The sequence below is a fragment of the Achroia grisella genome, unplaced genomic scaffold, assembly GCF_030625045.1.
Source record: "Achroia grisella isolate CSIRO2021 unplaced genomic scaffold, CSIRO_AGI_Agris_v1 utg922, whole genome shotgun sequence".
Classification (NCBI taxonomy): Eukaryota; Metazoa; Arthropoda; class Insecta; order Lepidoptera; family Pyralidae; genus Achroia; species Achroia grisella.
In genome coordinates this window covers 15,388-29,478 of record NW_026713069.1, presented here as the reverse complement: position 1 = coordinate 29,478, position 14,091 = coordinate 15,388, and the positions used below count along the sequence as shown (strand labels likewise).

The 14,091-nt window shown below is 48.8% G+C and overlaps 1 protein-coding gene across 1 annotated transcript; it reads left to right on the top strand.

The window, feature by feature from the left end:
• The first annotated feature begins 4,283 nt into the window (after positions 1-4,283).
• On the top strand, positions 4,284-9,763 carry LOC131854040 (uncharacterized). The gene is made up of 2 exons (XM_059205159.1): positions 4,284-9,186; positions 9,237-9,763. Exons 1-2 carry the CDS (start codon positions 4,284-4,286, stop codon positions 9,761-9,763), a joined length of 5,430 nt encoding a protein of 1,809 aa, XP_059061142.1.
• Positions 9,764-14,091: the final 4,328 nt, after the last annotated feature.

The following is a 14,091-nucleotide window of genomic DNA, read 5'->3' as shown; positions in this document are numbered from 1 at the left end:
TCTGCCGTGAGGCAGGTAGGCCGGCGGAACACTGGCTGGGAAGCAAAAGTTGTTCCCAGACCAGGCAAAAAACTAAGAAGGGGCCGGCACCAGCACCTCCCGCGACCGCCGCCACCGTAACTTCTAACAGTTACGACGTGTTGGAGGAGGAGACGCCTTCCTAATGGCTCCCCGTCCCCTTCGTCTCCTCCAGGCGAACGCGAACCACGCAGTCGCTGCACAGGACCTTCTCCTTCAAAGTGCGGCTGAGTGGCTCGTGGACCTGGTCGTAGTCGCCGAACCATACAGAGTTCCTTCCTCTGACAATTGGTTCGGCGACTCAGACGGCCTGGCTGCTGTCGTCCGAGTCGGGGGAAGTTCAGCCTCCTCTCCCTGTACTCCCCTATTTAGGGGACGGGGTTACGTAGGAGTGAGTTGGGGGGAAATCGTCGTCGTCGGAGTATACTTCTCTCCCAACAGGACCGTCGCCGAATTCGAAGAGTACCTGAACGGGTTGGCCACCTTTATAAGTGTCCACTCAACCCGTTCAGTACTTGTCATGGGGGACCTCAATGCTAAATCCACAGCTTGGGGTTCCCCCAGTACTAGCGCGCGAGGCGCGGTCCTGGAGGACTGGGCGGTGGCGTCCGATCTCGCTGTTTTAAACGTGGGGTCGGTCGCCACATGCGTGCGATGGCAGGGGGAATCCATAGTGGACATCTCCCTTGCCACTCCATCCATCGCACGCCGGGTGCGGAGGTGGCAGGTGATGGACGAGGTGGAGACCCTGTCGGATCATCGTTATATCAGGTTCGACATTCTCCCCCGTCCGGAGCTCCGCACCCGGAGCGCCCAGAGAGAAACGCTCCGACGTTCCCCAAATGGGCACTGAAGCGTCTCAATAGAGACTTGCTGGTGGAGGCTTCTATAGTGCAGGCCTGGTCATCATCTCCATCCAGGCCTGTGGAGGTAGAGGAGGAAGCTAATTGGCTTGGGGAGGCCATGACCCGCATCTGCGATGCGGCCATGCCCCGAGCCCGCCCTCCCCCTCCGAGACGTCAAGTGTACTGGTGGTCCGAAGAGATAGCGGCCTTGCGAGTCGAAAGCATGGCCGCTAGACGCCAGTACATTAGGCACCGCCGTCTCAGGCGGGGCCGTGACGCCGCTATAGAAGCCGAGCTGCACGCGCAATATACGCAGATGAAGAAGACGCTGCAGCTCGCCATCAGGAGGGCCAAAGAGAGTGCCAAGGAGGAACTCCTGGAGACTCTCAACAAAGATCCATGGGGGCGCCCATACAGGAGCGTAAGGGGCAAATTACGCCCCTGGACGCCCCCCGTGGCAGAGAGCCTCCAGCCCCAGCAATTGGAGGGGGTGTTGACAGCTCTATTCCCAGAGCAGCCGGAGTTCACACCCCCTCCTATGGTGCCGCGCAGCCGTCAAATAGAGGAAGACGACGGCGGCACCCAAAGGGAAGTGGGGGTTCCGTCAATCACGGCGGAAGAGTTCTCCGCGGCCGTGGACAAGCTCCGGGGCAAGAAAACTGCCCCAGGGCCTGATGGTGTTCCCGGCCGGACTCTATATTTGGCCCTTGGTGCCCTTGGGGACCGACTTCTAAGCCTCTTCAATGAGTGCATGGAGTCGGGGCGATTTCCCAAGAAGTGGAAGGCGGGCAGAGTAGTCCTGCTCCGCAAGGAGGGGCGCCCTGCGGATTCCATATCCCCCTCGGCGTTCCGCCCGATAGTCCTTCTTGACGAGGTCGGCAAACTATTCGAGAGGATCATAGTACGCCGCCTCGTCAAGCACCTGGTCCGGGTGGGTCCCGACCTATCCCCGAATCAATTCGGGTTCCGGGAGGGCCGATCCACGATCGATGCGATCGCACAGGTTCGTGCCCTCTCGGATGAAGCAGTCTCCCGGGGAGGGGTGTTGTTGGCGGTGTCTCTCGACATCAAAAATGCTTTCAACACCCTTCCCTTTGAGTGTGTTAGGGAGGCACTCAAATTCCACCAAGTGCCTCCCTACCTTCGGGAGGTGATCGGGGCCTACTTCCAAAACAGGAAAGTGATGTGTATCGGGCGGAACGGCGCGGTGATTGAGAGGGAGATGCAACGCGGTGTTCCACAGGGATCGGTTCTGGGTCCGGTCCTGTGGAACATCGGGTATGACTGGAATCTGCGGGGCACCTTGCTCGACGGGACCAGCTTAGTCTGCTATGCGGACGACACGCTGGTAACGTCCCGCGGGCGGGACTACAGGGAGGCTGCCCGTCTCGCTACTGACAGTGTGGCACTTGTTGTCGGCAGGATTAGAAGGTTAGGGCTCCAAGTGGCGCTCGAGAAGTCGGAGGTCCTTTGTTTCCATGGACCCCGACGAGCGCCGCCACCAGGAGCCCATATCGTGGTCAGCGGTCATAGGCTCGAGGTCAAGCCACATATTAGATATTTAGGGCTTGACCTTGATAGTCGCTGGGGTTTCCGGTTCCACTTCAAGAACCTGGCTCCTCGTCTAATGGCGGCGGCCGGCGCTTTAAGCTGGCTGCTGCCTAACATCGGGGGGCCGGGGGATAATTGTCGCCGCCTCTATATGGGTGTGGTACAATCGATGGCCCTATACGGGGCCCCTATATGGTATGGGGCCCTGTCCAGGGGGAATATGGCCTTGCTCCTGCGTCCGCAGCGAGCAATGGCCATAAGGGTCATCAGAGCGTACCGCACCGTCTCGAGAGAGGCGGCGTGCTTGCTCGCGGGCTCCCCACCTTGGGATCTCGTAGCGGATTCCCGCGCGTCCTTGTACAAGTGGCGCGCGGACGAAAGGGCCCAAGGAAGGGAGCCCTCTGGAGTGGAACTAGGGGAACGGAAATCCCACCTCCGACGTGTCCTCATGGAAAAGTGGGAAGAAAGGCTGGCCAACCCTACGGCCGGCCTGAGGACCGTCGAGGCTGTCCGTCCAGTTCTCAAAGAATGGATGGGCAGGCGACGGTGGCCGCTGACTTATCGACTTACGCAGGTGCTGTCCGGACATGGGTGTTTCGGGCGGTACCTGTGTAACATCGCACGGAGGGAGCCGACAACAATGTGCCACCAGTGCGGATGCGACCAAGACACGGCGCAGCACGTTCTGGAGGAGTGCCCTGCATTCGCAGAGGAGCGCCGCGTCTTGGTCGCGGAAGTGGGGGCCGACCTCTCGCTGCCGAATTTAGTTCGGGCAATGGTTAGGAGCGAGGGGTCGTGGCTGGCAGTGCTCACCTTCTGCGAAGAAGTTATTTCGCAGAAGGAGGCGGCGGAGAGGGACCGGGAGTACGATCCTTTCGCCCCAATGATCCGCCGCCGGAGGACCAGGCGCAGACGTCGGGACGAGCCCAACTCCGTCCCGAGTCTACCCCTCACGGGGGCCGGGGTGCATGCCTTGAGGGAGGCACCACCCCACAACCAGGCCCCTGGAGGCGCGCGCGTGTACCCACGCGCCTCCACGAGAAGGTAGGGTGCAAGCCATAGCACCCTAACCAGAGAGAGGGGGCCTGTCCTACAACATCTACAGGACAGGCCAAGCCGCCGAAGTCTGGGTTGAGTGCCAAGTGCGAACCCCGGACTTCGGCCCACGGCACCTCGAGGTATACCGTGTGGTTTTTTAGTGGGTACGAGTCCCACACACCACCTCGCCATCCCTCCGGCGGGGTGACGGTCTTGTTGAAGATTTTTCCACACGATAAAAAAAAAAAAAAAAAAAAAGGATAAAAGGGCCTTAGGTCCATATTATATTTCTACATTATTTAACATTAAATCGGCCACAAATAATTCCGCTTCATTAAATAATTTCATCGAAACTTTCGATGCCGCTGTTGCTGCTATGCGTCAATTAAAGATTGATGATATGCAAGATTTTATTTTATTGAACTTAGCCTTACGAAAGGTGGATTTAAGTACTACACAGGCTTTCGAAATGACCGCTAGAAATAAAGATATTCCGAGTTATATGTGTACACGACGGAATCAATTAGATATAATTAGTATAAGCAAAATTTGTAAGATCATTTTTGTTAATAAAATAAATCACGCAACGTACAGTTGCAGTAGGGAAGGCCACCCGTCGGGCGTCCATATAAAGAGCGCGGCCGCGCAGCGGTCCGCATTCACCGGCGAGACAGCGACCCGATAGGTGCCTTCCTACTAAGTACAAGATAACAACCGAGCATTTTTATTTCGCCGCCCGACCATACGACCAGGGGATCCTAGTATATAGTCCTGTCATCATCATTGTGGTCCTTCGAGAAGCCGGATCCCTGCACCAGGAAGAAAATCAAGATGGTCGTGACGCGAAGCATGAATGAAGAAGGCACTAAAACGAAAAACTCGCATGAATCCACCGAAAACGAAACAAGCGCCGAATCCTCTATGCAGTCAAGTCAAGTGGAGGACTCACCGAATAGAGAAGACACCTCCCAGAAAACAGTGAAGGCGAGGTCACACCGTTCCACGGTCTCAAGGAAAAAACTGGAAGAATTGGAGATTAAAGAACGACTGGCCAAGTTAAAAATCAAACAGCTGCAAGCAGAGGCAGATATGGAGATAGCGCGATTACAACGTTTACGGGCAGAAAAAGACTCCGAGGAAGAATATTCTGAAGAAGAAAATGAAGACTCCACGTGGGTGGATGCGTGGTTTGATCAACAGCCACGCGAAAAAGAAGTTCCTATGCCACGGGAGGAGAAACAAGATGAGGCAGCCGCGGAGAGGAAATTCAAGCAACCGCAGCAAACCATCGACGTTTCGACATTAACGACAGCACTACTGCAAGCATCAAGAAGACGACCAAGGGAGCCGCCTGCATATATACAAGAGTTGCCTATGTTCAGGGGCCTCTCTTATGAATGGTTATCATTCAAGGCAAGCTACGAAGATACACAGCAATACTTCTCGAAGATAGAAAACGTAGCACGCCTGCGAAAATGTATAAAGGGACCAGCACTAGACGCCGTGAGCAGCCTACTCCTGAGTCAACATGAACCAAATGTCATCATAGAAGCACTGGAAAGAAGATTCGGAAGACCAGAAGCACTCATACTCATCGAGATGGATAGAATCAAGTCATTGAGCAAGATCACCGATAACCCACGGGATCTCTGCGTGTTCGCCGGCAAAATAGCGAACACAGTCGCTACGATTGAAGCACTGAAGAAAACACAATATCTACACAGCCCAGAAATGACACGTCTCATCATAGAGAAGCTCACACCTATAATAAAAAATAAATGGTACGACTACGCGCTGAAAAAGGAAGACATCCCGGAATTGAAGAAAATGTCTGTCTTCCTAAACGAAGAGGCAGACAAATGTGCAGCGTACGCCGCGCCGGAACGTCTCGTTGAGAGCGAGACGGCAACAAGGGAGAGAGCGAGACGGAAGATCGAACATTCATTTGCTACTAATATGAAGCAAAACAATGAAAATGTATGTCCGCTGTGCAAACGCAACCATCAGCTGCCTGACTGCGAGCAATTCAATAACATCGACGTTAATTCAAGATGGGAAACTGCAAAGAAGAATAACATATGCTACAAGTGCCTGAGAAGTAAACATCGACGCGCCGTCTGCAGAGCTCCATGGTGTGGCAAATCTGGATGCCACATGAAACACCATCACTTGTTGCATCATGACAGAAAAGAAGAGGACCAGCTTCAACAACCACCAGAAGAGCATGGGGTGGTAACTTCTACGATGGAAGGCAATGAAGAATGTCTCCGACGTCGCGCCTATCTGAAAATAGTACCTGTCATATTGCAAGGGCCGAAGAGCAAGATAGAAACATACGCTCTTCTCGACGAAGGCAGCACAGTGACACTCATCGATACATCGGTGGCTGACATCCTGGGTATTGATGGTCCGGCAAACACGATGTGGATACAGGGCGTCGGCGCCATGGTCAAGCATGAACACAGCAAGACAACCAGCGTGAAAATCAAGGGCAAACACTCTTCAACCATCTTCAAGCTAGATCAAGTCCGCACAGTGGATCGACTGGATATCACTACCCAGTCGGTCGTCGACAGCGACATAAAGGAGTATGGTCACCTGAAAGAAATACAAGAAGAACTCGTCTACCACCGTGCCTCCCCCAAGTTATTAATAGGACAAGATAACTGGGATCTCATCGTGTCAAGAGAAGTACGGGCGGGACGTCGTGACCAACCGGTAGCATCCTACACGCTACTAGGTTGGGTTCTGCATGGTTGCAAGACGTCTCTCAGCAACCCGGTGACTTTCTGCGGGCACCTGGTGGAGAAGAAAGATGACGACAACATAGAAGAAATGATGAAAAATTACTTCAAGCTGGAGTCACTATGCATCGAACCCAGAAAACCAAAAAATGATCCAGAGCAGCGAGCTTTGAAAATACTAGAACGAGAAAGTCGCCGTCTTCCGAATGGAAGATATGAAACTGGGCTACTCTGGCGAGAAGACAGCATGAAAATACCGAACAATTACACCGAAGCAAGAAAACGCCTGCATAACCTCGAAAAGAGATTAGACAGAGATGAAGACCTGAAAATTAAATACAACGAACGAATCAATAACCTACTCACGTCGGGGTATGCAGAGCACGCCAAGACACCGCCAGCTGAAGACAGAACATGGTACCTGCCACACTTCCCGGTTGCGAACCCAGCGAAGCCACACAAGCCGCCGCGACTGGTGCATGACGCCTCCGCTAAGACTGCAGGTCTCAGCCTAAACGACCTGCTGCTTTCTGGACCTGACCTGTTGCAATCACTGCCTGGGGTGGTGATGAGGTTCAGACAGTACGCCTACGGAGTCTCTGCAGATATCAAAGAGATGTTTATGCAAGTAAAAATTAAGAAAGAAGACCGCGACGCGCTCCGTTTCCTGTGGAGAGGTGACCGGCGGGAGGGCGACCCAGACGAGTACCGCATGACGTCATTAATATTCGGAGCGACGTCATCACCCTGCACAGCTCTGTATATAAAAAACCGCAACGCAGAAGACTACGCGCATATATATCCCGACGCCGCAATCGCTATACGAAGAAATCATTATATGGACGACTATCTACAAAGCTTCTCATCAATCTCAGAAGCCAGAAAAATAACAAGAGAAGTCGATTATATACATAAACAAACCGGCTTCGTACTCAGCGGATGGGCATCAAACAATCGCAATACTATCGACGAGTTTATAGCAAGCGAGCGAGACAACACTTCAGAGAGCGGGACAAATAGTACAGCGGTTCTGATTGGCGGGAGCGATACTGAGCGAGCTCTCGGCTTGTTATGGGATATAAATGAAGACATAATTGGATTTCAAGTTAACAAAATAAAAACGCCGCAAGATATATTAGAAAACAAACGGATACCAACGAAAAGAGAAGCGCTCAGCATCATCATGGCATTCTTCGACCCCCTTGGCCTCATATCACCCATCACAACGCCAGCGAAAAGATTACTGCAAGATACATGGCGCTATAAAACAGGCTGGGACGAATCGCTACCAGAAGAACTGCAGCCAGCATGGAGTACTTGGTTGACATCATTGCGAACTGTACACAAGATACGCATACCACGATGCTATGATGTCACACCAGTGGTCACCCATCATCTGCATACCTTCGTGGATGCCAGTGAAGAGGCGTACGCCGCGGCAGTGTACTGGCTGTCACAAAGAGCCGACGGTACCACACATGTCACCTTGGCCGCCGCTAAAAGTCGCGTCGCACCGCTCAAGCCCGTCTCAATCCCGAGACTTGAACTTCAAGCTGCGTTAATGGGTGCGCGCCTCGCACATACCGTGGCGGTGGAGCACGACTACGAAATAGCGAGTAAAACATACTGGAGCGACTCTCGGACAGTCCTAGCATGGATAAGGTCAGAACCAAGGGCCTTTAAGACCTTTGTGGCTCACCGCCTGGCTGAAATAGAAGACACAACAAAAAAAAATGAATGGCGGTGGGTCCCTACACATGAAAATGTAGCTGATGATGCCACCCGAGGTATACCAAGCGAATTCGGACCACAGCACAGATGGTTCAACGGGCCATCATTTTTACATCAGCCAGAAAACGAGTGGCCGCGAGAAACAAGGACAGCGATATCAGTCACGGGCGAAGAGCGAGAGAGATGCCATGTGACCGTTACAAGTACGGCTCACGCACACTTACCTGACATCGACCGATTCTCGCGGTGGCTGCCGCTCATCAAATCGACTGCGCGCGTGCTACAATTTGTCGATCTCTGTCGACCTCAAAGAAATATTGTAGCCGCCACGAAGAAACGAACCAAGAAGAATGAAAAGGGCGATGTTGACTGGAGAAAAAAGAATAATGAAAAAATCATAACAAGAAATGGAAGAACGAAAATAACGACGCCCAGCATCCCGGTGCCAGCGCAGTACCTACTTGAAGCCGAGAGAATGTGGATGCGAGCCTGCCAGGAAGATAGTTTCGGGAATGAAATATTGCGAATAAAAAAGGGAAGTCCATTGAATAAACAAGACAGACTGACAGCGCTAAGTACCTACATCGACACAACCGGAATGCTGCGATTAAGAGGACGAATTACAGCAACATCGAACGTAGAAAAAGATGTACTCAACCCACCCGTGTTAGACGGGAAACACAGATATACACGTCTGTATATACAACACATACATGAAACAATGCACCACGGCGGTATAGAAGCAGTAGTGAATGAGCTACGGCAGCGGCTGTGGGTTGTAAAAATAAGACCCACAGTACGGAACGTCGTCAAGGGGTGTCTGGTCTGCCAGATAAGAAGAAAGAAGCCAGCAAGCCCACCGACCGGTGACCTGCCTGCCGCCCGCCTAGCGCATCACGCTCGCCCCTTTACCTACACAGGGCTGGACTACTTCGGCCCCATTGAAACCACAGTCGGACGGCACCGAGAAAAACGGTACGGCGCCCTCTTCACGTGTATGACATCACGAGCCATACACATTGAAGTGGTGCATACCCTCGGCACTCATTCAGCCATCGCCGCCCTAAGGAGGTTCATGGCTCGGCGAGGTTGTCCAACGGAAATATGGAGCGACAACGCTACGTGTTTCAAGGCAGCTGAAAAGGAACTCAAGGCGGCTATGGCAGCACTAGAAGAGGAGGCCACCAACCGCAGCATCGCGTGGAGGTACATCCCACCCGCTGCTCCCTTCATGGGCGGGTATGGGAACGCATGGTGCGGTCAGTAAAGGAAGCCCTACGAGTTACGCTGCACGAGCGTTATCCCACAGACGAGACATTGGTGACCCTGCTAGCCGAGGTGGAGAATACAGTCAACTCCCGACCTCTCACTCACGTGTCCGTCACACCGAGCGATCCGGAGGCATTAACACCGAACCATATCCTGATCGGCCCCAACTCACACGTGCCTAATCCCGGAGTGTTCAACAAAGGAGATATGAACGCACGACATCATTGGCGACGAGCACAAGCGTTAGCAGATGAGTTCTGGAGGCGCTGGGTGGTGGAATACCTACCCTTACTTCAACACCGGCGGGAGCCCCGAGGTACCGGTGTTCCCCCCAAGGTTGGCGACATAGTCATCATATGCGACCCCAACCTACCCCGAAATACATGGCCACGGGGACGCGTTGTGAAGACCTACCCCGGGAAAGATAACCCCAACACGGTGCGAGTGGTAGACATCACAACGAGCAACGGGCGCACCCTGAGAAGACCAACAAAACGAATCGTCGTGCTACCAGTAGAATCGCAGGATAGCGACGGCGGGAGAAATGTACACGACGGAATCAATTAGATATAATTAGTATAAGCAAAATTTGTAAGATCATTTTTGTTAATAAAAATAAATCACGCAACGTACAGTTGCAGTAGGGAAGGCCACCCGTCGGGCGTCTATATAAAGAGCGCGGCCGCGCAGCGGTCCGCATTCACCGGCGAGACAGCGACCCGATAGGTGCCTTCCTACTAAGTACAAGATAACAACCGAGCATTTTTATTTCGCCGCCCGACCATACGACCAGGGGATCCTAGTATATAGTCCTGTCATCATCAATATGGATTTTGTAGAATTTATAAAAAGTCAGGTGAAAATATTAGACCGCACGAGTAATAATATTAATTCAGTAAGCCGCAATACATTAACTAATATTAAAAATAACCGCCCGCAAAATGTACTTTCGTTTGTTACACGAAGTGACACTTCTGGTCACCGAGCTCCTTGTTCTATGTGTAATACTTCGGAACATTATCAGTTATATACCTGTTCCACATTTAAATCAATGCCGCCGAACAATCGATTAGATTTTATTAAATCTAAACGAGGTTGTGTAAATTGCCTTAGTATAACGCATTCTGTGTCCACTTGTAATTCTAAATACAAATGTAGAACTTGTAATAAGCGACATCATTCCTTATTACATTTAGATAAGGCACAAAATAATAATACACCGCTCTGCACTCATCGATCTAATGCGATGAGTGATCGATCTACGATCGCCGCTCCCGCACTCCCGCCAGTCCCCTGTCGTACTCCAACTCAATGTAAGTTGACTCCTGACGGGGACTCAAACGCGCCCATTGAAATCGCGGTGCCCGCACCTTTGTCGTTGTGCACTCGAGTACCTACCACTACAGCAGCCATGCCTGGTGTTGTATGTCCAACGAGTAAAGTGCGTACAGAGGTACTTCTGTCTACAGCGTCTGTTATTGTTCGTAACTATAACAAAAATATAATACGTACTGTTCGTTGCCTTTTAGACAATGCTTCGCAACATAACCTTATTACGATTGATTGTTGTAAACAATTAAACTTAAACATTATTCCGCTTACGAATTCATTTTTAAAAGGTGTCGGATTAACAACGCGGCCTATAAAGGGCTATGTTAAATTAATGATTTCCGATAAACATAACGAACAAAGCTTCACTATAACCGCGTTAGTTGTCGATTGTATTACCGATCGGCTACCTATTGAATATATAGATACGTCTGTTATAAGTCATTTAGTCGACTTACCGCTTGCAGATCCTCACTGGCATATGCCAGGTGAGATCGAACTTGTATTAGGAGCAAATTTGTTCCCTTATATTCCTTTAAGTGGAAAAATAATAAGTCCACCCGCACCGCCAGCCATAGAAACTATTTTTGGTTATGTTTTTATTGGTGACGTTCCCTGTAATAATGCGACCACATCTGATCGTGATCATACCGCGCCTCAACAAGACTCATCTTCCTCTGCTTTCTTAACATGTATTGAAAATAATCTTAATGATTCTCTCTCTAAATTCTGGGAATTAGAGGAGGTTCCTATAAATAAATATTTAAGTCCCGCAGAAAAGGAATGCGAGCAAATGTACTCTTCTACCGTGTCCCGCGACTCGTCAGGTCGTTATTGTACTGTTTTACCGTTTTATAAGGATCCTAGCGAGTTAGGTAATTCCCGTATCACCGCTTTTCGTCGCTTGCTATCGCTAGAACGCAAACTAGAAAGTACAGGTTTGCGCGCTGATTATAATGCCATCATAAAAGACTATATAGACAACCAATATTTATCTGAAGTTTTAAATACATCCGATAATATGGATGACGGTTACGTCATACCGCATCACCCTGTCATTAGGCAGGATAAAGACACCACCAAGGTCAGAATAGTCCTTGATGCAAGTGCTAAATGTCATAACGGCATTTCTCTAAATGATATTTTACATACGGGTCCTAATCTCCAAGCTGATTTATTTTTACTTTTATTAAATTTTCGTTTATTTCCAATCGCTATAACCGCGGATATAAAACAAATGTACCTACAAATTTTAGTAACCGACGAGTATCGTAAATATCAAAAAATACTGTACCGCTTTAATACGTCTGAACCCATACGTACCTTTCAATTTAATAGAGTTGCATTTGGTCTTAAGTCAAGTCCTTAACTTGCCATGCGTACAATTCGTCAGCTTTGTGATGATGAACGCGATAACTTCCCGCTGGCTGCTTCTATAGCTGAAAGGGAACTGTATATGGACGATTTAGCTACGTCTATACTAAATGAGGTTGATGCTGTCGAGGCTACCGCTCAATTAATTAATATGTTTAAGTCAGGTGGCTTTCAATTAGTTAAATGGTCTAGTAATTCAAAGAACCTACTAGAGAGCATTCCTACACCGCTGAAACTTGCTTGCTTGATAGACGTGAGTCCCTTAAGATATTAGGGCTCGAATGGAACCCGCAAGATGATATTTTCGTTTTTAAAATCAATTGTGATGACCGCTTGTGTACAAAACGTACCATACTTTCCCTAATTGCCCGATTATGGGACGTATTAGGTTTTGCTGCGCCTGTCGTACTTACCGCTAAACTACTAATTAAAGATCTTTGGCTGCAGAAAGTCGGTTGGGATGATGTACCTCCGACAAATATAACCGCTATTTTTACTACATTTAAACAACAATTACCGCTTCTTGCTAATTTAAAAATACCGCGTCATTTATCTGTCACGCAAGACTGTATAATAAATATCGTTGCGTTTTCGGATGCTAGTTTAAAAGCTTACGGCTGCGTTATTTACTTACATGTGACAGATCCCGCAGGCAATATATACGTGAGATTAGTCTGTGCGAAATCAAAAGTCGCACCCGTTAAGGTAGTCTCACTTGCGCGACTAGAACTTTGCGCCGCCGTTTTAATGTCTAAACTAACTAAACTAGTTTACGATGCTTACTCTTCACGCACGTCTGTACAGAACGTCTATGCATTTTCTGACTCGAAAATTGCACTCTCATGGATTCATTCTTCACCACATCGGTGGAATATCTTCGTTAGCAATCGTGTGGCTAAATGTCAGGAAAATTTACAATCAAAACATTTCTATCACGTGGCTGGATTCAATAATCCAAGCGACTGTCTTTCAAGAGGTTTACACTAAACAATTACTTACCCATGAGTTGTGGTGGAACGGTCCCGCGTGGCTGAGTAGCCCCGTCTGCTCTTGGCCGGTAGAGTCATTTACACCTGAAAAATATGAAAACTTACCTGAATATAATACTAAGACGTTCGTTACAGCTGCTTCCAATACTGTAGTCTCACCGCTTTGTGATCTTGCATCTAAAGTTTCATCCTGGAACAAATTATTACGAATTACTATTTATATACTGCGATTTATACGCGTATTGCCCCGCTCTAAATATATTGAAACCGCTCATTTAAATATCGCTGAAAAATATATACTTACAGCAATTCAGGTCGCTCATTTTTCTCATGTTATTAGTGATCTTAAAAAGGGTAATTTACCTACTGGAACTCTGCGTAAATTAGATCTTTTTATTGATGACGATGGCATAATTAGGATAGGTAGATTATTAAATGCTAACTTACCTTTCGAGGCAAAACATCCCGTTTTATTGCCTAAGCGCGACCATATTACTTACTTAATAATAGATCATTTTCACCACGTTAACTGTCACACAGGTGCCATTCTTCTTCGTTCTTTAATTCACCAAAGGTGGTTTAAGAATACAGACAATGTTAAGGTTGGTACTGTAGTGCTTATACATGATGATAACGTCTCACCACTGCGGTGGCCAATGGGTATCATTGTGAAAATATATCCAGGCTCAGATGGTATTGCTCGGGTAGCATCTGTTAAAACTCAAAATGGTTTGCTCAAGCGACCAATCGTTAAATTAATTTCTCAATAAACTCTATTTCTCTTATAAATGGCATTTAATTATTATTTACCGCTAGGTGTATTCTATTAAGTTTTTCTTATTATATTACGCTCTATAACTAATTATAAGTATGTTAGGAATATATACTATAATGTACATCCGCTTCATATATTGCTCTTCTTTGTATTTTCTTTGAGAAACCCTTAGTTTCTCAAGGCGGGGGAGGATGTTCGCGCCATTTATAAACATATCAAGTGGTATGGTATTATTCCCCATATCCTAATCCCTTTCCCGCGCACATACTGTGCCCTGTCAACTGAGGTCGCCCGACGACCTCGTCTACTAACGTGAATGGTGACATCTCGTCCCAACCGCTTCGCTTTAAGTTATTTAATATAATATTGACATTAACAATAAGTAACTTTGTGTGCGTGCCTGTGTTAAACTTAGTATTCATCGAGTG